This window comes from Coffea arabica, chromosome 6e (genome assembly GCF_036785885.1).
Source record: "Coffea arabica cultivar ET-39 chromosome 6e, Coffea Arabica ET-39 HiFi, whole genome shotgun sequence".
NCBI classification, from domain to species: Eukaryota; Viridiplantae; Streptophyta; class Magnoliopsida; order Gentianales; family Rubiaceae; genus Coffea; species Coffea arabica.
The window spans coordinates 29,335,171-29,360,390 of NC_092321.1; the positions used below are offsets into that span (position 1 = coordinate 29,335,171).

General features: G+C 37.2%; 1 protein-coding gene and 1 non-coding gene across 2 annotated transcripts; one reads left to right on the forward strand and one right to left on the reverse strand.

Moving 5' to 3' along the window:
* The first annotated feature begins 800 nt into the window (after window positions 1–800).
* LOC140009843 (uncharacterized) lies at window positions 801–23,886 on the forward strand. Its single transcript, XM_072056178.1, has 7 exons — window positions 801–815; window positions 1,046–1,369; window positions 18,541–18,783; window positions 19,537–20,091; window positions 20,206–21,292; window positions 21,551–21,643; window positions 22,808–23,886. The coding sequence occupies exons 1-7, from the start codon at window positions 801–803 to the stop codon at window positions 23,884–23,886; spliced, it is 3,396 nt and encodes a 1,131-aa protein (XP_071912279.1).
* LOC140010079 (small nucleolar RNA R71) lies at window positions 19,081–19,187 on the reverse strand. Its single transcript, XR_011817346.1, has one exon. It is a non-coding gene; the product is annotated as a small nucleolar RNA R71 (small nucleolar RNA).
* Window positions 23,887–25,220: the final 1,334 nt, after the last annotated feature.

A 25,220-nucleotide genomic window follows, 5' to 3' on the forward strand; every position in this document is an offset into this window, starting at 1 on the left:
TTGGTCGAGGTAGATTGACGAACCATGAGGAAACTGTTACTGATTCACTGAATACTGAAACCTTCTGATATTTGGTATACTCGAGTATTACCACTACTATTTCTTCTTGGTGTTCGGGCCCGGTAAGGGGTATGTTTGGTGGACGAAAATTGGTGTAAAGTGGGGATCTACGGTCATAGTTGCTTCTTTAAATGTTGACGGAGGGTTAATGGGTTTGGATCAAGTAATGCAAAAGGGAAAATTGGCTTTTGAGAGCCATCCGTATCCTTTTACTTGAATTACTCTGTTTAAACTGTGGTGTTTATTTATATCTTTATTTGATGCTTATATTTGATCGATTAAAGTTTTAATTGTGTGATTCTTGACTGCGTGACCTTTTGGTACCTCATTGGGCGAAAGCTCACCCTGTTGCCTTTGTTTTCCTTACAAGGGACGAATTTTGGGAACGTGAATTTTTGGAAAAGAGTTGAGCTAGTTTAGCTTTTTTTTTTTTGTTTAAACTCCTCTGTATTAGTAACTTCGCATGTATTTGTATAGGTTTGGATACTCTGGCTTGTAATTTAAGTTGAATCGTTAGAGACTCCATTGTATATATTATGGATTGATTAATCGAAGTTAAATGGCACGGTTTAGTATGGTAAATGTGAATTTTAGCTTAGTAGTCCTACGAGAGTTGGGCAAGCAGTCTACTAACCTTTGGGGTACGTTCTAAGGGACAGTGGGGCTGTCACAAACCCTATGATGCAACCACAAATTTGGAAAATCATATGTTCGCATTCTTGACCCACATGCGACTACAAATGGCTGCTGATGCAGTTAGTTGTAAAACCTTCCCCATGTTTTTGGAAGAAAGGGCGCGTCGATGGTTTCAGGGGCTACCTCCCCGATCAATTCGATCCTTTCGACAGCTCGTACACCTGTTCGCAGCGTATTTTGTTTCGTCCCGAGCCTTCTCCAAAAGCACGACTCATCTGATGGCAATTCAGCAAAAGTCGGAGGAGTCATTGTGAGAATCATAGTGCGGTTCAACATTGAGTCTTTTTAGGTCCAAGATCGAGATGATAAAGTGGTTATGACCGCCTTCATTAACGGATTGTGTGTGCAGAAATTATATACGGAATTCGTTGAAAAGCCTCCTAGATCTGTTTGGGAAATGTTGGACCGACCTCACGAAAGGGCTAATGCCGACGAGGCTAACTGCCTGAAGAGTGAGCTGGGGAGACAGAGGGATGAAAGGAGGAAAAAGAACATGGACTCGATGGATGCGCGAGATGGCCAGCCGCGAAGGAACGCATTTGACCGATTATCAAAGGACAGAGCCCCTGAAAGAGAGAGGGGATGGACTCCTCTCACAGCATCAAGGGCTCAGGTCCTCACTGTGTGAAAGAATAGGCACTTCAAGAAGAGATGCGTAACTACTAAGTGTGAAACCTATAACAAAAATTATACTAGATTAGGTTATTTGAAAACTGGTGCATGTTTTAGATGCGAACTTGGACAAAAGTGAGGAACTGCCCAACATAAATGAATTTTGCGATGGTGAAACTGCTGTAATAGTTGAAGTCAGTAATTAGTGATGTTTTATTTGAAATTGTTGTATTTATTGGACTATGTGTAGTGAAAGCTTTATGTAGTAAGTTGTATCTCCGTTGGAAATAGTAAACTTGGTGTCTGATGTTTTAATTAGTGATGTTAAATGTCTGTGTCTTGTCGCGCCCCATTTTTAGAAAAATAAAATTACGGGTTTATAGAAATGAATTTTGATTAATTTTGAGTGAAAATGAGTTTTTGATTTGTAGAGAATAAATAAGGAAAAATGGCCTAAAATGGGACTTAAAAGGTGCAACGATTTTGGCCCAAAATAATATTTTAAAAAGGTTTTTAGAAAAAGTGAGAGTCGCCACTTGGTATTGGGTTAAGGTGTACCAAGTCACCTAAAATGAATTTTTTAAATAAAAAGTAGAGAAAAACCCTTTTTAGACGACTCCAAATCTTCGAAAATCAAGAGAAAAGGGATCGGGAATCACGGTTGAAAAAAGAAAGGCAAGAATAAAATTCATGGCACCCTTTCAACCTAGCCAAGACTAGTTGCGTGATTTAGTCGAAAATTTTCTTAATTTAGCCTACAAAACTTATCACATTTGGATGTTACTATATGGATGCAAACCTAAACCTAATGGATATCGGGAGAGTCGAAATATCTCTTCAAAATTTAATTGGTGTAAATCACATTAATTGTAATGCCCAAAAATGATTATTTAGAAAATGTCACGAATATGCAAATAGTGAGACTCGAAAAAAAGACAAATTAAAATATATAAGTATATGTGACCTAAAAAGAGGAATGCAACATAATGGGTACGGGGGTACTAAGATTCGTGACTCAATTTTCCCTTGTATAGAGGAGATATGAGCGTGCTAAGGCTAAGGAGCCATACTCGTCCATATCCCATATTCAAAGGGTACTCTCCTAATTTATTCAAGCAAATGCACTAACCTATTTCTAATTTTTCTTAAGTGGAATGCAAGTTTAAATGTCATGTTTCGTACATAGGTATAGGGGATATATATAGGGGAAATATTATGCAAAATGGTAAGGATCATAAAAGGTGAAAAATATGCATGAAATGTAGTGATTTATCACACAAACACGATCTAGCACATGGACGGTCCCTAAGGGTCTAGAATTGGATTAGCCCATGTCTATCAATTCTCACTAGTTGGACTAGCGAGAAATCGAGAAAATAGACTGCAACTAACGTTGGACTAGTGTGGTAACATCATGCATTCATTATAATCAAACAAATCATATAAAACATAATAAAAGCAAGTAAACACATAAATCACATAGAGCACATAGCACATAAGCATGGTATTTAGATGCAAAATCCTAAAAAAATGAGTAAACATGAAAGCACACAAGCATGCAAGCACACAAAATAAAAGTGAATAGACCTAACTATTACATTTGGGGGACCCTAACTACAATCTAAAGAGGTAAAGAATGAAATAAAATAAAATAATAACCTAACTATTACAATTTGACATTTAATTGCCTCTCAAATGATCAAAAATTAAATTAAAATAAATATACAAAATAAAAACAAATAAAGTGAATAAATAAATAAATGAAATAAAATAAAAACATTCAAAAAAACATGCAATTACACACATAAAATCACATAGGATTTTTAAATGATAAAAGAAAATACCTTCCCTTGAAGTAGTAGCTAATTGGGTTTGAATTTACCCTATTTAAAGCTCCAAAAATCAGCAGAATAGTCAATGTACCAATTTAATTGACAAATAAAAGAAATAATATGTAAAGAAATAGAAATAATCATGAAATTGAACAATTAAAACATTTAAATGAAAGTAAACAACCTATATTCAAAAATTTAAAACAAGCAAGGACCTAATTGAAAAAATTTAAAAAATTGAGGGGTCAAATTATTATTATTACAAATATTAGAGGTCCAAATTAAAATAAAATTAAGGACTCAAAACAAAGCCCACCACACCCAATGATAAAAAATTTACAAAAATAAATCAAATACCCCCTAAATGTTACCCAAATCCTTAAATCTTTCGATAAAACCCAAATCAAAATTATAAATCTATAAAAATTATTAAACCTTAAATTTCATCCTAAAATTCATAAATAATCTGTCCAAAAATCACATTAAATTATACCAAAGAAAATTAACATTTTAAGGGACAAGAATTGATTGATTTTTTCAATTTTTCGGGCCATAGTAGCATTAGATAAAAATTAAGGGGTTAAAGTGAAATTTTCAGAACTTTTGCATGCATCTTCGAAGAAGCTTTCTTCTTCCTGCTGGTTTTCTTCTTATTCATTGCTGGGTTTCATCATCAAGCGTATAAATCAGCCAATCAAACCCCAAGCTAGCAAAATGTGCAACTTACACCTTTTATTGCTAAAACCCAACATCAAAATTGCATAAACACAAAAAAAACAGCAACCAGGGAAACATCAAGAAGCAAAACATGATAAAAATCATGAAGCCAAACCAATAGCAAAAATATCCCAAGATTGATGTCCCACAGACTTGGATTCTCATGAAAAATCTTGCCAAAGCAACAAGGGAAGAAACTATGGTTACCTTACAACCCTGGGGCAGTAGAATGAACGTGGAAATCACCCCAAAGGTCACGCCAATCTGAAAATGAAGCTCAAGAGGGTTTGCTGCAGAGATTTCAGCGATGACGACCTCGTCACTTTGAGGCTCAATTTGAACAACTTAGAGCTGTTTTCTTCAAGAGATTTGTGAATGAAACTTCTTCTGTCTCCCAAGAAAGTGCAGAAGCCAAAAGATCCCTCAAAAAACCAAAATCGAAGCAAAAATTTGGCTCCGAAACAGGCTAGTTCGTCAGCCTGGTGACGGAAACTTCTGCTGCAACTTTTTTCATTTTTTTCTTACTCGATCTCCCCTCTCTTTTCTTTCTTTTCCTTCCTATTTTTCCTCTCTGATCCTCCCCGAATTCTCCCCAGGTTCTTCTTTTTCTGGTTTCCTCTTTTTCCTTTCTTTTCCTTTTCCCTCTCTTCCTCTCTTCCCTTTTCTCTCCTGCGTTCCCTCTCTTTCTTTCTTTCTTTCTTTCTTGTTTTCTTTTTTGATCTCTCTCCTTTCTCTCTATCTCTATGCCCTCTCTCTCTCTTTCTTGCTCTCCCAGGTTTTCTCCTCCTTTCCCTGGTTTTTCTTTTGCCTCCAGCTTTCCTTCTCCTCTTTTCTTTCTTCCTTTTTTCCTAGCTCTTATCCCTTGCTCGAAACCCTCTTTTCTTTCTCCTCTTCCTAGTTTCTCTCTTGTTTCTCTTGCTCTCCATAGTCTTTCCCTTTCTTACTCTCTTTCCCAGGTTCTCTTTTCTTGTTTTTCTTTTCCCTCTCCCTGCCTGAGGCTCTCTTTCTCCTCAACAGAACCCTTTTTCCTTTCTTTCTTTTCTTCCCTTTCTCCTACTACCCGAAGCTTCCTTCTGCCCCTTTTTTCTAGATTTTTCTCCTTTTGTTTCCAAATTTTTTTCCATCTTTCACCTGTCTTGCTGTGAGAACCCGTAATTTTTCCCATTTTCTAGGTTTTATTATCTTTCATGGCTTGTTTTCTGCATTTTCGTGATTAGGAAAAATTCTAGATACTTTTAAGGAGCAGATATAGTTTTTAGATGATTTTTCTAGTATCGAATAGGTTTTGAGAAATTAAGAGTGTATACCGGACGTGGGACCCATTAGTGCGAAAAGTTCGGAAAAAATTCGGCCAACTAGGTTAAGTTTTGGATACTGGAATTAATTTACCGGGTGTTAAGAGATAAGTAGAGGTTGCAATTTGGATTGGTGTGAGAGGAAACAAAGTGATAGGCTTGCATTAAATAGGGTGACAAGTGTCACCATTTGGTTGGATTGACTTGTATGACCACTATTCATTTTCTTACCAATTGACCAAATAAATCAAAAAAATACCAAAAATTCACCATTTTCTCCTTCATCTTGGCCGACCTCCTCAAGAAACAAAAGAAAGAAAACTCTTCAAGTTTTTGGCTTCAATCTTGCTCCAATCTACCAAATCAACCATTGAATCTTGGTTTTGCTCCATAGAAACACTTAAGGGAGTGATAGTGAGTTGTTTTGTGGAGTTGCTTGGAAAGCTAAGAGGACTAGTTGCTCTCTTTCTTGTCTTGTTAAGGTAAGTTGAGAAGGACCCCTCTCCTCCCTCTAATGATGCTTAAATCATGATTAGTGGTAGTATAAGATGCAATTTTATGGTTTATATCTTGATTTTTGGTTGAATTGGTGAAGTTTTGTAATTATTGGGGATTTTTCTGTTTTCATATGAATATGATTATGTGGTCATGTATGATGATTGGAAATGGTATTTAAGGAAGCTAGAAGGTGGAAAAAGTGGTTTATTTCAAGCAATTTCTGTTTTGGAAGAAAATTGAAAAGTTAGGGTTTTAATGTTCTACATTCTGCCCGGTTTTGTAGTACATAGTTAGAAGCCGAATTGGCCTTGGGTTAAAACATAAAAGTTGTAGGGAATGATATTTTAGAGGTTCCTGCAAAATTTCAGGTCAATCGGAGTAGCGTAACTTGAGAAAAGATGGAATTACCCTTGCTGCCCTGGTTTTACCCGAATTTGGGAATTGCTTCTGTAATTGGTTATTTTGGCTAGGAATGCTTCCGAATTGGTTGTTGAGGTCTTCTGATGAAATGTAGCCTGTTTCTTAGCTTTCAGATGGCTTTGGAATTTTTGGATTTGGACTTAGGTAGGCTGATTTATGATGTTTGCACTAGAATGCGTTCTGTGAATCTGTTTTTGCGGTTCTGGTGTAGTAGATTGCATTTTTGACCTAGTTACACTCGAAACTGGGTTGAGTGACCTTCTGTAATATTGTAGCCCTATCTCTTAGCTTCGAAACAGTGGGTCTTGGACCTTCATCTGATAATCGTAGTGCCTTTGGTACCAATACCGCATAATGACGTCAAAAATTGTTTTTTTTTTCCGGGTTAACACTTACTCCATTTCCGGATTTTCTGGTTTCCTCTATTGCTTGTGTATTGTCGCGCCCCACTTTTTTTGGAAAAAATAAAATAATTGTTTTTTGTTGAATTTTATTGATTTGGAAAAAATGAATTTTGTTGATAAAAACAAAAATGGGTCTAAATGGGACTTTTGAAAATGCGACGATTTGACCCAAGAAAAATAGTTCAAAAAGGGTTTTTATATGAAAAATAGAGTCGCCACTTGGTATAGAGTTAGGGTGTACCAAGTCACCCAAAAAATGAAATTTTTAAAGAAAAAAGTAAGAAAACCCTTTTTAAACGACTCCTAGTCCACGTAAAACAAAGAAAAAGGTTCGGGAGTCACATTTGACGAAGGGGAAGGCAAGGATAAAAATCCAAGGCACCCCTTCGACCTAACCAAGGCTAGTTGCGTGATTTAACCCTTATTTTCCTATATTTTCTACCCAAAGTATGTATTGCAAATTGGATTTGACTAATGAATGAGAAATGCAATCCTAAATCTAAGAAATGTTTCTTATGAGGCTTTTGGTCCCATTCACACGAGTCGTGACGGCCAATAAGGAAAGTCCTCATAGAAAATCATGAATGATGCAAATGAGGACTCAAATGAGAGTGTAAGTGTGCAAAGTGTAGAAAAAAGTGCATGTGTGCAATTTGAAAGTGTTTGTGTGCAAATGAATAAAAATATAAATGCTCGTGTGCAAGTGAATGAAAATAGTAAATATATAAGTAAAATAGGTGCAATGTGTGAAGTGAAAAGTAAAGAAAGTGAATAAGTGTGTGAATATGACATGTGGATTTAAAATATATAATTAGTGAGGAAAATAGTGAGAAAATGATATGAAAATGCATGAACTTAGAGGAATGCATCAGGTCGGGTACGGGAATGACCTCTAGTTTTTGTGATTTTAATTTTCCTTTGATTAGAAGGAAAAACTAGCGTGCTAAGGCTATTTTGAAGCCACACTCGCTCGTTTCCCTTACCCAAGGGGGTCCTTCAGGCAAATGTACCCTAACTAGCATGAGATGCAAGACCTAAAGTGAGGGGAAAGGGGGTCGGGGGCCTGCAAAAAATGATAAAACTAAAAAGAATGCATGACATGTAATGAACATGCAAATATGTACTAACGAGGGGAAATCCCTAAGGGTCTAGCGTTGGACTAGCCCATTCTATGAATTCCGACTAGCGTTGGACTAGCGAAAACGTACATTCATCCATCACATTCATTTATAAATATAGAAAGCAAGTAGACATGCAAAATCACTTATAACACGTAGCACATAACACTTAGCATGCTCGACTAGATGCAATAGCTTAATAAAGCAAATTAAACACATAGCAAACCAAATAATACCCCAAAAGCAAATGAAACTATTACATGGGCTAACTAAAACAAATGGGGGAAGGGGGAAAAATGGACAAAGTGCTCTCCAATGCCCTATCTATTACAAGCCAAGAGGTGTACACATACCCCATAAATAAAATAAAAGAAAGACTTAAAAATGAAAGGAATTAAAGAAAACTTAAGAAAGCCAAGTAGACATGCAATTCTCATTTAGCACGTTGTATCACATAGGGAGAGGCAAAAAGGATAAAAGAAAGTTATACCTTCCCCCGCTTGTGAAGCTAATAAATGGAAAAGGTTCTAATTTGGGCTAAAACCATTAAACAAAGGATTAATGCACCAATTTAATAGTAAATCAAACAACATAAATTCTTCAAAAACAAAACATAGGGAACCACTAGTAGCTATAAAATTGAACCATTAAGTCCTTCAAATAATCAAACAAATCCATATTCAACAAATGGGATTCCAATTTGGAAGGAAAAGGAACTTTGAAGGATTAAATCGATTAATCTTTTCAATTGCTGGGGCCATAATAGAATAAGAAGGGACTTGAGGGGTCAAAGCGAAATTTGTGAAGATTATTTCATGCATGCAAATCAACATTCACGGCCAAAGCTTCTGCAATTCCATTTCTTTCTACAATTTCTGATATGCGTAAGTTGCAGCAATTCGGCATAGTGAACTATCACACATTTTTCAAGTAAAATCCAAGCAAACTATCACACATTTCTCTACTTTGCAAACATGAAACTTGTAAATTTACATTTCTTAAACTAAAGACACAGCCATGGTAATTCAAAAAGAAAACAGCAACAAGAAAAGAAATGGGTTATGGCCAAAAAAATCAAAAACTGCGGCAGAATTTCTTGAGTGAACTTTGCAGCTTGTTTTCATGTGGTTGGATCCTAAATAAACTCTATCAATGCCACAAATCCAATAACGGATGCAAGACTCTCACTCATGTTGTTCACTTTACTCAAACACAGCCATCTATTACCCGCAAAGATGTAAACAAATCATCCAAATACAAAGTGCAGCCAAGTAATGCAAGGATTAGTGGCTACTTCATTAGACCAGAAATTCACTTGAGAGTGTTGTTAGCAACACACAAGTGCACATGTTCACTCTCAACTTGGCCCATGAGGCTACTTCATACGGCAGAAAGAAATAAACAAACAACCTAGATGCCAAGCAATAAGGTGATCACTGCCGCAACAAGGATGAAGCAAAACCTGTTGTTCAAAACAATTTTGCTCAAGAAGGAAAATTCAGATTTTTAGATGTAAACACGCAGCTTTATTCAACAAATTTCGACCAAAACCATAACCTATAACTAAACAACGAGATATATAACTCAAACCAAATCAGCAAAACACATAAGCAAGACTGATGCAAAGCTGGGGACACATTTAAACACTTTCTTTGAGGAGGAACACAGCTGCAACCAAACCAAAAGTTTCGACATTACTATGAAACCAGCAACTTGAATTCACTCACGGGTTTCTTTCTGTGCAAATTCAGCTTTCATATGTGCAGGGAGACAACAAAACAGGTTCTTTAAACCTCAACCAAAGTCTAGCAATACAAAGGCGTTCGGACATCAACTAACTTCAAATCAAACAAAATTCAAGAAAAAACATCCTAAGGTCCCAAATTAAAAGAACAAACACAATGCAAAGAATCCCCTGCAACCTGCCGGCCTCACTCATTCAGCTTCAAAGAAAAAAAAAGCAAAACAAACGAAGAAGCCAACAGCTTTTTTGATTCACAGGTTTTGCAACCAGAAAATTCCAATCAGAATTTTGATAACAAACAAATTCATATAGTAAACCATTTCAGATGCCTTGACAACTAGCAACTTCCAATAAAATTTTCCAGCCATGCAACCGAATTCCTAGCCATAAAGATCACATGCAACACCAAATAAAGAGCTATCTATCAGATTGGGTCCAAAATCAAGTTCAAATGTCATCAAAAATCACCATTTAACCAGAAATTCATCCAATTTCTCTCTCGGTTGTCATACATGTAAACAGATTTTATATTCCCTCAATTTTCTTGCTTAAACATGTTGATTAACTTCATGCAAAGCTCAATCATCCAGCTGCTAATTAGCTAAACATACAACTGAGCTCAGATCATCACAAGTTAGCAATTTAAAGCTGAAATTTCCAGCTCAAGCAATCGGACAGTTCCAATTCCTTAAAAATCAGATTTTCTTGTAACTTAGTTCATCATCCAACCGTACAACCCCACATGCATGCTTATAAACAGCTTCATCAACCCATAAACAACTCATCTAAGTCCAGAAATTACCTCAGTAGCAAGCTAAGCTTACGCACAAGAAGTCTGGAAAAATTTTCTTTCCTCTCGGTTCTCACGCCCGGTCTGAAGTGCTGGTTTGCTTGGCTGTGGCAGCCGGTGGAGCTGGTGGTTGTTGCGGTTGGAAACTGGATGTAGTTGGTAGAAACGGAAGTGCAGAATGGGTGGAGCTCGCTCACGGCTTCTCCCTGGTTTCACTCCAGCTCACGGACAGAAATTTTAAAGTGTTGCAGCTCGCGGATTCCCTCTTGTCCTCGGTTGGTTTGCCGAATGCAGCTCACTCTCTCCTATCTCAGTCGATGATCACGAGGTAAAGGATTTGGTTGTGGTTAGGAATCTGATAGTGGAGTGGAGATGGTGTCCTGAAAATAGGAAGCTAAGTCACGGATCCGGGAAGTGGGGTGTGTGTGGAGACTGAAAATGCACTCCGGCAGAAATGGAGATGTTTTTTTTTATTTTATTTTTTTTTTCACCTTAATTATTTAACAAAAATAATAGTAAAACTAAATAATAATAAAAACAACAATTTTAATTACAAACACATCGAAATAAACAAACTAAAAATAACAAAATTACCATTTTCGATCTTTTCTTTCATTTTTCATCATTTCTCATCATTTTTTTTTCTTTTTTTTTTTTTTCAAAATAAATTAACAAAAATAAACCAAAATGCCAAAAAATTAAATTTGAACGTATTTTTGTGAACAATTTTCCTTTTTTTCTCTTTTTCCATGATTTTTCTACGTTAAAACTTAAAAATTAAAATAGAAACTAGAAACTAAAAAAACTAAAAGCAACCACGACAAATGAGAATAAAAAGTAAAAGAAATTACACCAAAAATTTGGTGTCTACAGTTTGCCCCTCTTTGTCTGAGTTTTGGAAAAACTTGAGACAAAGAAGTAGACACCAAATACTTACCTGCTTTATTCGGTGGCAAACGTCACGAACGGTGGACGTTTTAGAAATAAGGACTGACCCCTTTTGGCAAAACTTTTAAAATGGAATTGACTTAGACAGGAGATTTAAAGTGGGATTGACCCGAACGAAATTTAAAGACGGGACTGGCCCAAACAGGAACTTAAAGCGGGACTGACCCGAACAGGAATTTAAAAATTGGGACTGACTAGAGAAGGAAATTCAAATCATGGGACTGGCCCGAACAAGCTTTAATCGCGGGACTGACCCGAAAATGCTTTTGATCATGGGACTGACCCGAAAATGCTTTTGATCGTGGGACTGACCCGAATAAGCTTTTGATCATGGGACTGACCCGAAAATGCTTTTGATCGTGGGACTGACCCGAAAATGCTTTTGATCGTGGGACTGACCCGAAAATGCTTTTGATCCTGGGACTGACCCGAAAATGCTTTTGATCGTGGGACTGACCCGAAAATGCTTTTGATCGTGGGACTGACCCGAATAAGCTTTTGATCGTGGGACTGACCCGAATAAGCTTTTGATCGTGGGACTGACCCGAAAATGCTTTTGATCGTGGGACTGACCCGAATAAGCTTTTGATCGTGGGACTGACCCGAAAATGCTTTTGATCATGGGACTGACCCGAAAATGCTTTTGATCGTGGGACTGACCCGAAAATGCTTTTGATCGTGAGACTGACCCGAATAAGCTTTTGATCGTGGGACTGACCCGAATAAGCTTTTAAATCATGGGACTGACCCAAATATGCTTTGAATCATGAACTGCTCACTAGTGGGACTGACCCACGGCTAGTGGCGATGCAAAATGAAATGCGCACTAGTGGGACTGACTCACAGCTAGTGGCAGAGTAAAATAAAAATGCCTTGACAATCGGTCAGTGGGATTAAACCCGAGCCTGCTGCGATAAAATTTGTGTTCATTTTTTTATTGATGATTTTTTTCTTTTTGCTTTTCTTTTTGACTTTTGAAAATCTTTCCGAAAAATTAATTTGCCCCAGTATGATGAATTTTTGCAATGTGAGTCCAGAGTTGATTCTGTATCGCCATGCTGTTGCATTTTTTGATGAAATTTGCTTGCGACATTTTCAATCTGCCTTTGTTCACCGGAGAACTCTTTCCGACACCGATTCCAGTGCGAGGTGTGATTACTTTCATCTGTGTATGCAGTTTTTCTGCAAAAGAGAAAAGAAAACAAAGAAATTGCCACCATCACTTGATCCGTTTTCCTTTGAGAATCGTGTAAACATGAGTCTTTCAACGCCTTTATCAACTTTTGCTGCGGCAGTCGATTGAGTTGGATTTTTCACCCTAAGGCTTTTCTGATTTACAAACTGATCAGGTATGTGCTTTGCCATATTGTGAAGTCTGCGTAACTGACTTTGTTGAACCTTAACCCTTTTCAAGAGATGACTGAACCCAAGTATGCTTCGAATAAACCACGGGGATTGTTATTCACCAAAATTCAAAGATAAAGAATGAAGTATGCAAGAAAATTCACATGTCATGAAAGAATAAATATGCACAAGAATGCACACATAACCACTTGTGCTTAAATTCTACAAAAAATGCCATGAATGCAAGTAATTTGGAAAAATGAGCTTCCTAAGAATGTATTTGCAAAAGAATGTTTTACAAAATGACACAGTTTTGGTCAACAAATGTCATATTCAATTCTCTGGATATCTTTGTTCTGGAATTCAAAATTGACAGAAGTATGACAAAATGAGGAGAAATCCAAATGAACCAAATCACCAGCTGTTCTTCCTCGTGCTTGCTCGCTGCAAAATCCTACCTTGGTGCCCTTTCGGGTTTTTACCAAGGTTGCCCCCCTTTTTTTGTTTCGTTTTGTCTTTTCTCTTTTTTCTTTTTTCTTTCTTTTTTTTTTTTTTTTTTTGAGGTGCCCTTTCGGGTTTTCACCTAAAGACGCAAATGAAAGAGCTCAACCATGATCGACTCAGGAGTATGAGTTGAAGATTTCTGGCATCAGTAAAATGCACTTCCCTTAGAAGTTTAAGTGAAGGCATTATAGACATCACTTGCCAATTGATTAGCGAAATTCCTAATAGAAATACAGCAAGTGACGAAAGTCAGGACTTTTGGGCTTTTGTAATGAGGTCAGGTGGGGTGTTTTTCAAGAAAAGTTGAGGCTTGAAAGCAGGTTTGATGAAAGGTGTGAAATAACCTGAGATTGCATCATTTTGAAATTATCTCTAATTTTGAACGAAACCGAGGAAATTTGCCCCAGTTTGATTGGATTTTCTCTTTCTTTGCATTTTCTTCATTGCATTTTCCTCACTTTTTGCATTTTCCTTCAAAAACTAAATTTGCCCCAGTGTGGGGTTCTTTCTTTTCTCTTTTCCTCTTTTTCCTTTTTCCTTTTTTTTTCAAAATGAATTTGCCCCAGTATGGGGATTTTTCCTTTTCCCTCTCTGATAATCTCGTTTCAAAATGAATTTGCCCCAGTGTGGGGTTTGCAATTCTCAGGGGCTGCCAAACGAAAATTATTGTTCTGATAGCTCAAAAGGGATGACTAGGGATGAAATGTTTTGATTGGAAAGGAAGATGGCCTGACCTTTGCCTCGTCCCTTGCATGATTTCCAAAAGAAATTTGCATAATCAAAAATAAAACTTCTTACACATGTCTGAGTTGATAGGTTGAGAGACTGTTTGTCCGTCCATCTCTTCAAGGATAAGTGCTCCACTCGGTAGCACCGTTTTGAATGACAAATGGCCTTACCAGTTTAGGCCAAATTCGTCTTTGATTTCATCTTGCATTGGCAAATCTCGCTTTAACTCTTTGTCCTTCTTCTCTAAAGGACCGGTGGCGGACCTTTTTGTTATGAACACAGGCCATACGACATTCAACTGCTTTTCATCCATCAAAATCAATCGTCGGTGACGCTGCTTTAACCAATCAGCTTAGAACTTGGCAGAGGAGGGATTTCTTGATGAAAGGCTTTCTTAACGAAAAGATTTTCAATGAAGAGCTTTCTTAATGAAGGGATTTTTCAATGAAGGATTTTTAATGAAGGGATTTTTGGCCTTCTCAAAGAAGGGATTTTTCAACGAAGGGATTTCTGGCCTTCTCAAAGAAGGGATTTTTCAACGAAGGGATTTCTGACCTTCTCAAAGAAGGGATTTTTCAACGAATCAATGAAGGGATTTCTTAATGAAGGGATTTTTAGATGAATGGTATTATCGGAATCCAGAACAGTGATATTCAAAGGGTCAAATAATTTCATCTTTGGCCATTTAAAAGAATTAAAATTCAGGACAATAATCAAATAAACAAATTGTGCATTTAATGGAAAAACTAATCAAAGCGAAAACAAGACAAAAACTTAATTGCGAAAGATGTTTTCATGAAGCTATTCACATATGCAAGAAATGGTTTTTGTGAACTTTAGTAAATAACAACCCCTAGATTTACCGAAATTCCCTTCGAGAGGGAAGATACTCGGCCATCCAAATTGTGCAAAGCTCCTTCAGGATTTTCAAATTTCGTCGTTGGAGGTGGATGCCTCGAAGGTGTCCTGGTGTTCAGGAAAAGGATTTGTACTTATGATCGGCCCTTGTTCACCTCTTTTCCTTAGCACTATTTCTCCTGCCTCGATCATGTCTTGGACTTTGTGCTTAAGTGCCCTGCAATCGGCGGTTGAGTGGCCAGGTACTCCCGAATGATAGGCACAAATAGCATGTGGATTGTACCCAGCAGGCATGCCATGAAGGTAAGTTGGAGGGGGAATCACGCCTATTTTGTTGACAACCTTCAATTGCTCATACAATTGGTCCAAAGGCCTGCCTAGGTTGGTGAAGGTTCGGGTACGGCTTTGATTGTAGGTTTCAGTGGGTCGGGGATAGTTGTAGGTGGGTCTATTTGGTGGGGGAAATCTTTGGTGGTAAGGAGGCCGAGGACGAGCTTGTTGAAAGCTTGGTTGAGATATTTGGAAAGGGGTTGTAGGCGGGTTGGCATAATTTGGGCGAGGTCGAGGATGAGTGATATTGGTGTGGTAAACAGGATGAGGATTTGAGTAGTAGGAGTAAGGGTTTGAGTAGGTAGGGTATTGTCGAGGTCTGGGTCTTGGGACAGGGTTTTGATTCCAGGTGAAGGCAGTTTCCCCCTCTTTCTTTTTAAATTGCGGGTTCTTCTCACTAGTCCCCTGTCCTTGCAAAGCATCCAACTGAAAAGGAAAGTCACGGCCAACTTAACTCACAAATAACTCTAAAAATTCAGATTTTTCCCTTGTTTCGATAACCAAGTAAAATTCCAGCAATGACAATTCAAGACGTCCATCAAATCTCCATCTTTCACTTGCTTGAAACACTAAACACATAGCTCATAATCTGTCCAACCAAAACCAAAACAAATAACACACAATTCCAGAAAATAATCTCACCAAAAGTCTCAACTAATTCGGCTAGCATCCTTATACAATTTCCAGCAATATAACAATTTAACTTATAGTGCTTTGTCCATAATTTTCTTCAATTTTTACTTTAACTCAAAATACAAAAGGTGATTAGCAAGCTACAAGCTAATCTTAAACATCCAGTATGAAAATCTCAGCTGAGATTCAAAGGAAAACTGATCAAATGCTCAACTCCCCTCTCTCGGCCACATTTTCAGTTTTCTTTTCTTTTTTTTTATTATCCACGACTCATTTCAGCTACATGCATGATCAAAATAATCAGCTATCTATCAGTTTTGATCCAAAACCAAGCTCAGACAACATCAAAAACTACCATCCAACCAGAAATTCATTCAATTCTTCTCGGTTGGCTTGCATGCAAGCAGATTTTGTATCCCTTCAATTTTCTGATTTTCTCACGGCTGATTAACCTCATGCAAAGCATAACCATCCAGTTTTTAGTTAGCTAAATACACAATTAAACTCTGATTTCCACAAATTGACCAATTAAAGCTGCAATTCCAGCTCAAACTCTCGGCAATCCAATTTCTTCAAAATCAGATTTTTCCTAAGTCTTAATTCTTCATCCAACCGCACAACCCCTACATGCATGCTCATAACCAACATCATCTACCTATAATCAACTAGTTTAGGTGCAGAATTTACCTCAGCTTGAAGCTCAACACACGCGACTAGCAGCTGAAATATTTTTCTGCTCTCGGACTGTCCAGAAATGCAGTCCGCCAACTCTCCCTCTCCCTTGCTCAAGCTTGTGACTAGAATGGAGGAAATTTAGCTCTCGGTCCTCTTCACCAGCTCACGGATGGAGTGGAGAATGAACAGCAAGTCTCTTTTTTTTTTTAACTTACGGGCAGGAAGGAAAAGAAAGTAGATAGCTCGGCTCTCTCTCCCATTTCACTCTCTCGGACAGCTCTTGGCAGACAAAGGGAATGGAAATGAAATGCTGTGGTGATTTGGGGTTGGTAAAATGGAGTGCGTGAAGTGGAATGTATATAGTGAAATGTGTTGAGTGGAGCTAAGTCGGTATTATAGATGGTGGAGTGCTGAAATGAAGAGTGGAATAGGCAAGATGGAGATGTTTGTATTTGAAGCTTGTTCAAGAAGGTTCCATGGCTGCATGGTTAATTTGAGATGGAGGAAGGCTAATGATAAGTGAATATTTAACGTACATTTTGTACGAATTTGGCATGAATTTTTGGTATGTTTTGAGAAGATTAAAGCCATATTTGAACTCTTTTGGTGATAATTGCTTAAATATTGTTTAAGAGTTAAGAAATTGATAAATGAGTGGATTAATGCGTAATTTTGTGAAATTTTGAAGGTAATTGATGTATGAAATTCATGCACAAGTTGAAAGAAATGTCAGGGTCATCCAGAGGACAAAGTACACAAGAAAGTGGGAGCAAAAATGTAGAAAAAGGGAAGAAGTGAAAAACTGGAAAAATGCTCAACACAGATCCGAGCTCGGATCCGTGTGTACAAGAGGGATCCGACCCCTCGTCTGTACTTCTGGCGGAGTGTATCCGAGGTCAGGACGATCCGACCTCGGATCCATCATGGGAAGGCCTCGGATCCTATAATCCGAGCTCGGATCCATTATCACTCCTCGGATCCGAGGCTCGGATCTGTCTCTCTCCTCAGCAAGTGGCACAGCCGTTTTTCTTTACCTTTCTCACAACTTTTACAGCTATTTTGAGGGACAGAAATCGGTGGCACATGCTTCTGCAATAAAAGAGAAGACCAAATGAGTGTGGACAAAAGGAACATCATATCTTTGACTTCTTTTTACAAAATCTAAGTGGAGGAAATTATGAAGTGAGAGGAATGGAATTTCTACCACCTTTTATGCAGAAACACAAGGGAGAAGCAGGGATTACCATACGTAGCTAGTTTTTCATTTTGTAACATTTTTTTCTCTCTAGATAGGAGTACTTGGAGAAGCATTTTTTGGAGAGTTTTCACTTGTAATCATATTGTGCAAGAACATAGCAGGAATTGGAGAGCTTCACCTTCAATTGGCTAAGCTTTCTTTTATCTTTCTTATACTTGTACTTTATGATGTTTTGCATTAATAAACTTGTGAATTTGATTGTTAAATCATTCATGAGTAGCTAAACTCCTTCATCTAGGGAGTAGATGAAACTTATGGCTAAATAATACTAATTGAATGTGATTTACACTTGTTATATCTTGAGTTAACTTGTCTACTTGTGTAGCTGTGATTTCTTGTTATTGATTGATCACCAATAACTTGTTTACAGTTGTTATTGTTCAATGAGAATTGGTAATAACAATGGAAACACATGAGTAGAGCTTGAGTTGTATGTTCATGAAAATAGAAATACACTTAAGTGGATTACTTAGTATTTCATGAATTAAAACAGAGTTGTAGTAGTATTTCACCATGGAAATAGGGAAATCTATATTGCTCTAAGCCATTTCATCATGGAAATGAGACTTGGTAATCTTGGAAATAAATCTCTGGTTAAGCAAGAATAATAGCAAGAAGTAAATCCATTTATTTGTGTAGTTTATGCCATAAGTGGAATCTACATCCCTAGAATCTTCATTAAGTGAAATTTCTCTATTTGCATTCAGCATTTGTTAAACTAGATTTGTATATCAGATTTGTAGATTACAGCATTAGATTTTCTCTGCTCAAAATTAATTGTAAGTCTAAATAATAGAGAGAACAGGGGCTTAGTAATTGTTTAAATTGCTCCTCGTGGGATCGACCCGATACGCATCTTGTACTAAAATTGTGACCTGTATACTTGCAGTCCAACGGGTGTAAAATCGGAATTAAACTTGCATTGATACAAAAAGAACCCGTCAAGTTTTTGGCGCCGTTGCCGGGGAGCGGCAATATTAGGGCCTAGTCATCTCTATTAATTTAGACATTTTCATTGTTTTTATCCAAGTTGTTGAATTAAAACTGCAAAAATTTCTCTTATTTTTATTTGTAGTGCATGCACCGATCAAATAGAGAAGTTGCACATTTTGATCCTGAAATTGAAAGAACATTGCGGAGACAAAGGAGGAATACACTGCATCAAGAGGAACAAGAGGTTTGGCAGCCAATAGAAGATATCTTGATAGAATTACCATTTGAAGAAGAAATGGCGGAAAATGACCTAAATAGGCGAGTTCTGCGAGATTTTACTATACCGGGAACACAAGGTTCACAAACGAGCATAGCAAGGCCTGCGGTAAATGCTAACAACTTTGAGATTAAACCATCACTTATCCAAATGGTTCAACAATCTCAATTTGGAGGTAATGCAGTAGAAGATCCTAATACACACTTAGCTACATTCTTGGAAATTTGTGATACAATTAAAATGAACGGAGTTAGTGATGATGCTATAAGGCTAAGATTGTTCCCATTTTCATTGAGAGATAAGGCCAAACTTTGGCTACACTCTCATGCTCCCAATACTTTCACTGGATGGGATGAATTATCAAGAGCATTCTTAAATAAGTATTTTCCACCAGGTAAGACTGCTAAGCTTAGGATGGATATCACTAGTTTTAGCCAATTGGAAGGTGAATCATTATATGAGGCATGGGAAAGGTTTAGAGATCTGCTTCGGAAATGTCCACATCATGGACTGCCGGAGTGGTTAATCATACAAACCTTCTATAATGGTTTAGTTTTTTCTACTAAAACTATGATCGATGCAGCTGCAGGTAGAGCTTTAATGGGTAAAACACCCCAAGAAGCTCATAATTTGATAGAAGAAATGGCAGCAAATAACTACCAATGGGCCAATGAGAGAGATAATACAAGACGTCACGCAGGTATGATAGAAATGGACACTCTCAATATGCTGAGTGCTCAAATGAATAATGTGATGAAATTGCTAAGTAGACAAGGTCCAAGTTCATCTAATGCACATGTAGCATGCTGTTCTGTATGTGGAGGTGAACATGATACTAATGAGTGTGTCGATTCTGAACAGGTACAATTCGTCAATAATTACAATCGTAATGCTCAAAATAACCCCTACTCGAATACTTACAATCCGGGATGGAGAAATCATCCAAACTTCGGATGGAAGGATCAAGGAAATCAACCAAGGCCAACCAATCCACCGGGATTTCAATCAAGGCAACAACAAGCTGAAACTAAACCTGGTTGGGAGATGGTAGTGGAAAAGCTCACAAAAGTTACTTCAGACAGATTTGAGCGAGTAGAAGGAAGGTTGGACCAACTCACTACAATGTACAGGAATGTAGAGGTCCAAATTGGTCAAATTGCTAGTTCGTTGAATAATCGAAATCAAGGCGAATTACCTAGCAAAACAGAGGTCAATCCTAAGGAGCATGTGAAAGCCATTACTCTTCGTAGTGGTAAGCAATTAGAAGATCCTCCAGTGATGGAAGTTGAAAAAAATGAGAATGAAAAACAAGAAGGAAAGCAGAGGAACCAAGAGGCGATAGTGGAAGAAAATAGTCGGGAGGAATCAAGAGAAAATCAACCATCATCTTCCGCTACCATTCCAATACCCCCTGCGGTTCCATTTCCACAAAGATTAAAGCAAAATAAGTTTGATAAAGATTTTGAAAAATTTGTTAAACTTTTCAAACAATTGCACATTAACATTCCTTTTGCCGATGCTATTTTGCAGATTCCGTCTTATGCGAAATTTCTCAAGGAAATCATGACTAGAAAAAGAAAGTTGGAAGACTGCGAAACAATAGCATTAACAGAGGAATGTAGTGCAATTATTCAAAATAAGCTACCACCGAAGTTGAAGGATCCAGGGAGTTTTTCTATACCTTGCACCATAGGTAACGTTGATTTTTCTAAAGCATTGTGTGATCTTGGTGCTAGTGTATCATTAATACCTTTAACGGTGGCTAGACAATTGGGTTTGCATGAGCTTAAACGCACAAATATTACTTTGCAACTAGCGGATTGGTCTATTAGATATCCATTGGGAGTGTTGGAGAATGTATTGATAAAAGTTCAAAAATTTATCATTCCAGTGGATTTTGTGGTATTAGATATGGAAGAAGATATATCTATGCCAATTATTCTAGGTAGACCATTTCTAGCTACTGCAGGTACTATTATTGATGTCAAAAATGGCAAGCTTAAGTTTCAAGTAGGTGAAGAAGAGGTAGAATTTAATTTGAATGAAATGGAAAAATACCCTTCTTTTACCGATCATGCTTATTCTATTGGCACAATTGATAAACTAACCCAAGAGATGAGTCAAGTCAACTTTGACTTAGATCCTCTTGAGTATTGTTTAATGAGTTTAGGTAAGCAAGAAGATGTTTGTGAAGAAATTGAAGAATTGGCCAAGTACTTGGATTTTCAAGCACCTTATAAAAGGGGTAATTTGTATGAAAGTCTTGGCCAAGGAAAAGGGTTTTCACAACCTTCAGAAATTGAACCTCCAAGGTTAGAGCTCAAGCCACTTCCGACTCATCTAAGGTATGAATTTCTTGGAGAAAATAAAACTTTACCTGTAATTGTTAGTGCTGACCTTGATGATGAACAGTGTGCAAAGTTGTTAAGAGTTCTAAGAAGGCGTAAGAAGGCAATTGGATGGACAATTTCAGATATTAAAGGTATAAGTCCTTCTATATGCATGCATCGCATTTTATTGGAGGACAATTGCAAACCAGTGGTGGAAACACAAAGAAGACTCAATCCAAACATGAAAGAGGTGGTAAGAAATGAAATTCTTAAGTGGCTTGATGCAGGTATAGTCTTTCCTATCTCCGATAGTGTTTGGATTAGTCCAATTCATGTGGTACCAAAGAAAGGTGGAATAACTACAATCGTGGGTAAAAATGATGAATTGATTCCATCTAGACTTGTGGTAGGGTGGAGAGTGTGTATTGATTATCGTAAGTTAAATACGGTAACAAGAAAAGATCATTTTCCCCTACCATTTCTTGATCAATTATTGCAGCGAATAGCTGGATATGAATTTTACTGTTTTCTTGATGGTTTTTCAGGATATAATCAAATAGCTATAGCTCCAGAGGATCAAGAAAAGACCACATTTACATGTCCTTATGGCACTTTTGCCTTTAGAAGAATGCCATTTGGTTTATGCAATGCTCCTGCAACTTTTCAACGATGCATGATGGCTATTTTTTCTGATTATATTGAGAAAATTATGGAGATATTTATGGATGATTTTTCTGTGTATGGTTCATCTTTTGATCAGTGTCTTCATAATTTGGAATTGATTTTGCAGAGATGCGAGGAAACAAATCTTGTACTGAATTGGGAGAAATGTCATTTTATGGTAAAAGAATGAATTGTCTTAGGACATAAGATTTCCTCCAAGGGAATTGAGGTGGATCAAGCCAAAATAGAAGTCATCGAAAAATTGCCACCCCCAAGCAATGTCAAGGGGATAAGGAGTTTTTTAGGACATGCTGGCTTTTATAGACGTTTTATTAAAGATTTTTCTAAAATAGTAAAGCCATTATGTGATTTATTATGTAAAGATACTCCTTTTCAATTTAATGACAATTGTTTGGTTGCATTTGAAAGGTTGAAGAAGGAATTGATTTCGGCCCCAATTATAACTTCACCCGATTGGTCAATACCATTTGAATTGATGTGTGATGCAAGTGATTATGCAGTTGGAGCAGTTTTGGGACAAAAGAAAGAAGGACGATTGCACGTCATTTACTATGCTAGCAAGTTGCTAAATGAGGCACAACTCAATTATGCAACGACAGAAAAAGAGCTATTGGCAGTGATATTTTCTTTGGACAAATTTAGATCCTATTTAGTAGGATCTAAAGTCATTATATATACGGACCATTCAGCTCTTAAATATTTGCTGCATAAGAAGGATGCAAAACCTAGACTAATTCGGTGGATTCTTTTATTGCAGGAATTTGATGTGGAGATAAAAGACAAAAAGGGATCGGAGAATCTAGTTGCAGATCATTTATCACGTTTGGAATATATCCCAATCAAAGATCAGGTTCCAATTCAAGAGAATTTTCCGGATGAGTTTGTCCTAGCACTTAGAAATTCTCCATGGTATGCAGATTTTGCTAACTACTTGGTCAGTGGAGAGATTCAAAAGGGGTTTAATTATCATCAAAAGAAGAAATTCTTACATGACGTCAAAAGTTACTTTTGGGAGGAACCATTGCTATACAGACATTGTGCTGATGGTATGATACGTAGATGTATTCCTGAAGATGAGGTACATAATGTTTTATATCATTGTCATAACCTTGAAACAGGTGGTCATTTCAGTACTTCAAAAACGGTGGCAAAGGTATGGCAATCAGGATTTTATTGGCCAACTATGTACCGAGATGCTAGGGAATATGTTAAAAATTGTGATGCATGCCAAAGAACTGGAAATATATCTCGAAAAAATGAAATGCCCCTGACTACGTTCTTGGAAGTTGAGTTATTTGATGTATGGGGTATTGATTTTATGGGACCATTTCCGAGTTCATATAATAATAAGTACATTCTCTTAGCAGTCGATTATGTTTCCAAATGGGTGGAGGCCATTCCTTCACAAACTAATGATGCTAAAGTTGTATTTAAGTTCCTTAAGCGGAACATATTTTGCAGATTCGGAGTCCCAAAGGCAATAATAAGCGATGAAGGTAAGCATTTTTGCAATAAAATCATTGACACTTTGTTGCTTAAATATGGATGCAGGCATAAAAAGTCACTCCCTTATCATCCTCAAGCCAATGGCCAAACGGAGTTGGCCAACCGGGAAATTAAGCTCATTTTAGAGAAAACGGTTAACCGCTCGAGGAAAGATTGGTCAAATAAGCTTGAAGACGCTTTATGGGCATATAGAACGGCATTTAAAACTCCATTGGGAATGTCTCCATATAAGCTGGTTTATGGGAAAGCATGTCATTTACCTGTAGAAATAGAACATAAAGCTTATTGGGCTGTTAAGGCTATTAATTTTGATTTTAAATCTGCAGGTGAGAAGAGAATGCTTGAGTTAAGTGAATTGGAGGAATCGCGGCTAATCTCATATGAGAATGCCAAGATTTATAAAGAAAGGGTGAAATTTTGGCATGATAAGCACATTCTTCCTAAACACTTTGAAGAAGGGCAAAAGGTGTTACTATTTAACTCAAGGCTAAAATTATTCCCTGGGAAGCTTAAATCTCGATGGTCCGGGCCATTTGAAGTGGTTAGCATGTTCCCATATGGAGCAGTGGAAATAAAGGGTGAAAATGGTGCCCCATTCAAAGTAAATGGCCAAAGATTGAAGTTGTATTTGGCCGGAGAACAGGTTCCTAAAGGAGTAATTTACTCCTTAGAAAATGCAATGGAGAGTTGAAGAAATTATAGGAGAGCCGAGCCAACGACTATAAACAAAAGCGCTTGTTGGGAGGCAACCCAATAATAATAGTGTATTTGTTTTTTTTTTGTGTTTCTTACATTTTGGTGTGATTTAATGGATTAATTAGATGTATTTCACTTGTTTGTAGGAGATAAGGGAGTTTTATCATCCATCTTGGAGGTGCACTTGAAGAACATGTTGGCAGGGAGTTTTTCTTACCAAATCGCGTTTTAAGTGCTTAAAATTTCTATGCCTATACATACATTGTGCAATTCAAGTGAGTTTTGGTGATACCATGGTTATAAAGGTTCATGGATTCATTTGATGTGTATTTAATGCTCAAAAATGCCATTTTGATATAAAAATGCAAAAATGATCAAAGAACCTCACCCCTTGATTTTCAATGTAAATGTGTTTGTTGTGTTTTGAAAGGATGGATATTGTGTTTAAGGTATATTGCATGTGCGTGGGAGGTTAGAATTGATAACAGGTTTGTCCAATGTGTATTTTGGATTTGGCCGGAAAAAAAATAAAATTGCAGTTTCTGCAGTAAAGTGCAGAGAAATATGGATCCGAGCTCGGATCCTAAAAAACCCAGACAGATATGACCTCGGATCAATAGATCCGAGCTCGGATCTTTGCCAACCCAGATAGATCCGAGGGATCGTCTGTGTTTCTGTTGAGACTGATCCGAGCCCTGTCGGATCCGAGGCCTTCCAGAAAGGATCCGACCTCGGATCGGTTTGCGATATGTGTGGAACCGAGGGTTCGGTTCCTCATTTTCCAGCTTTCCTCTCATTCTCTCTCCCCGAAACCCTAGTTCCCCTTTCTATTCTTCCATTTCATCCGTTTAACCTCTAATCCTTCAACACAAAAACATCCCAAACACTCTTGTGAATATAAATCCTTAACAATTTTGTAGCAAAAACATCAATTTTGTGGGTTTTGATCTTCGAAAAGGGGATTCTGGCCGAACGGAAATTCTTCAATTTGGGGGGTATTTTGGCTCGTTTCTGTGTCAGTTTTTGCATCATTTTCATCCTCCACCATCAATCTACACATTTGAGGTAACAATTTGCGAATTTCTTTGACATTTTATAATTCTTATTTTACATATTTCTAGTTTTTGGGAATATTATGATAAATGCATATTTGTTGGAATTTCTTGATACAATTGTGCTACATTGTGCTTAAATAGATTGTTACTAATATCTTCATGCTTATTTTTGAGAAAACTATGGATTTGGTGATATTTTGTAAGAATTTTTCTCAATTTTTGGGCTTGAGCATTTTAGTGATTTATACTCTTGAATTTTGCTTTCATTAAATAT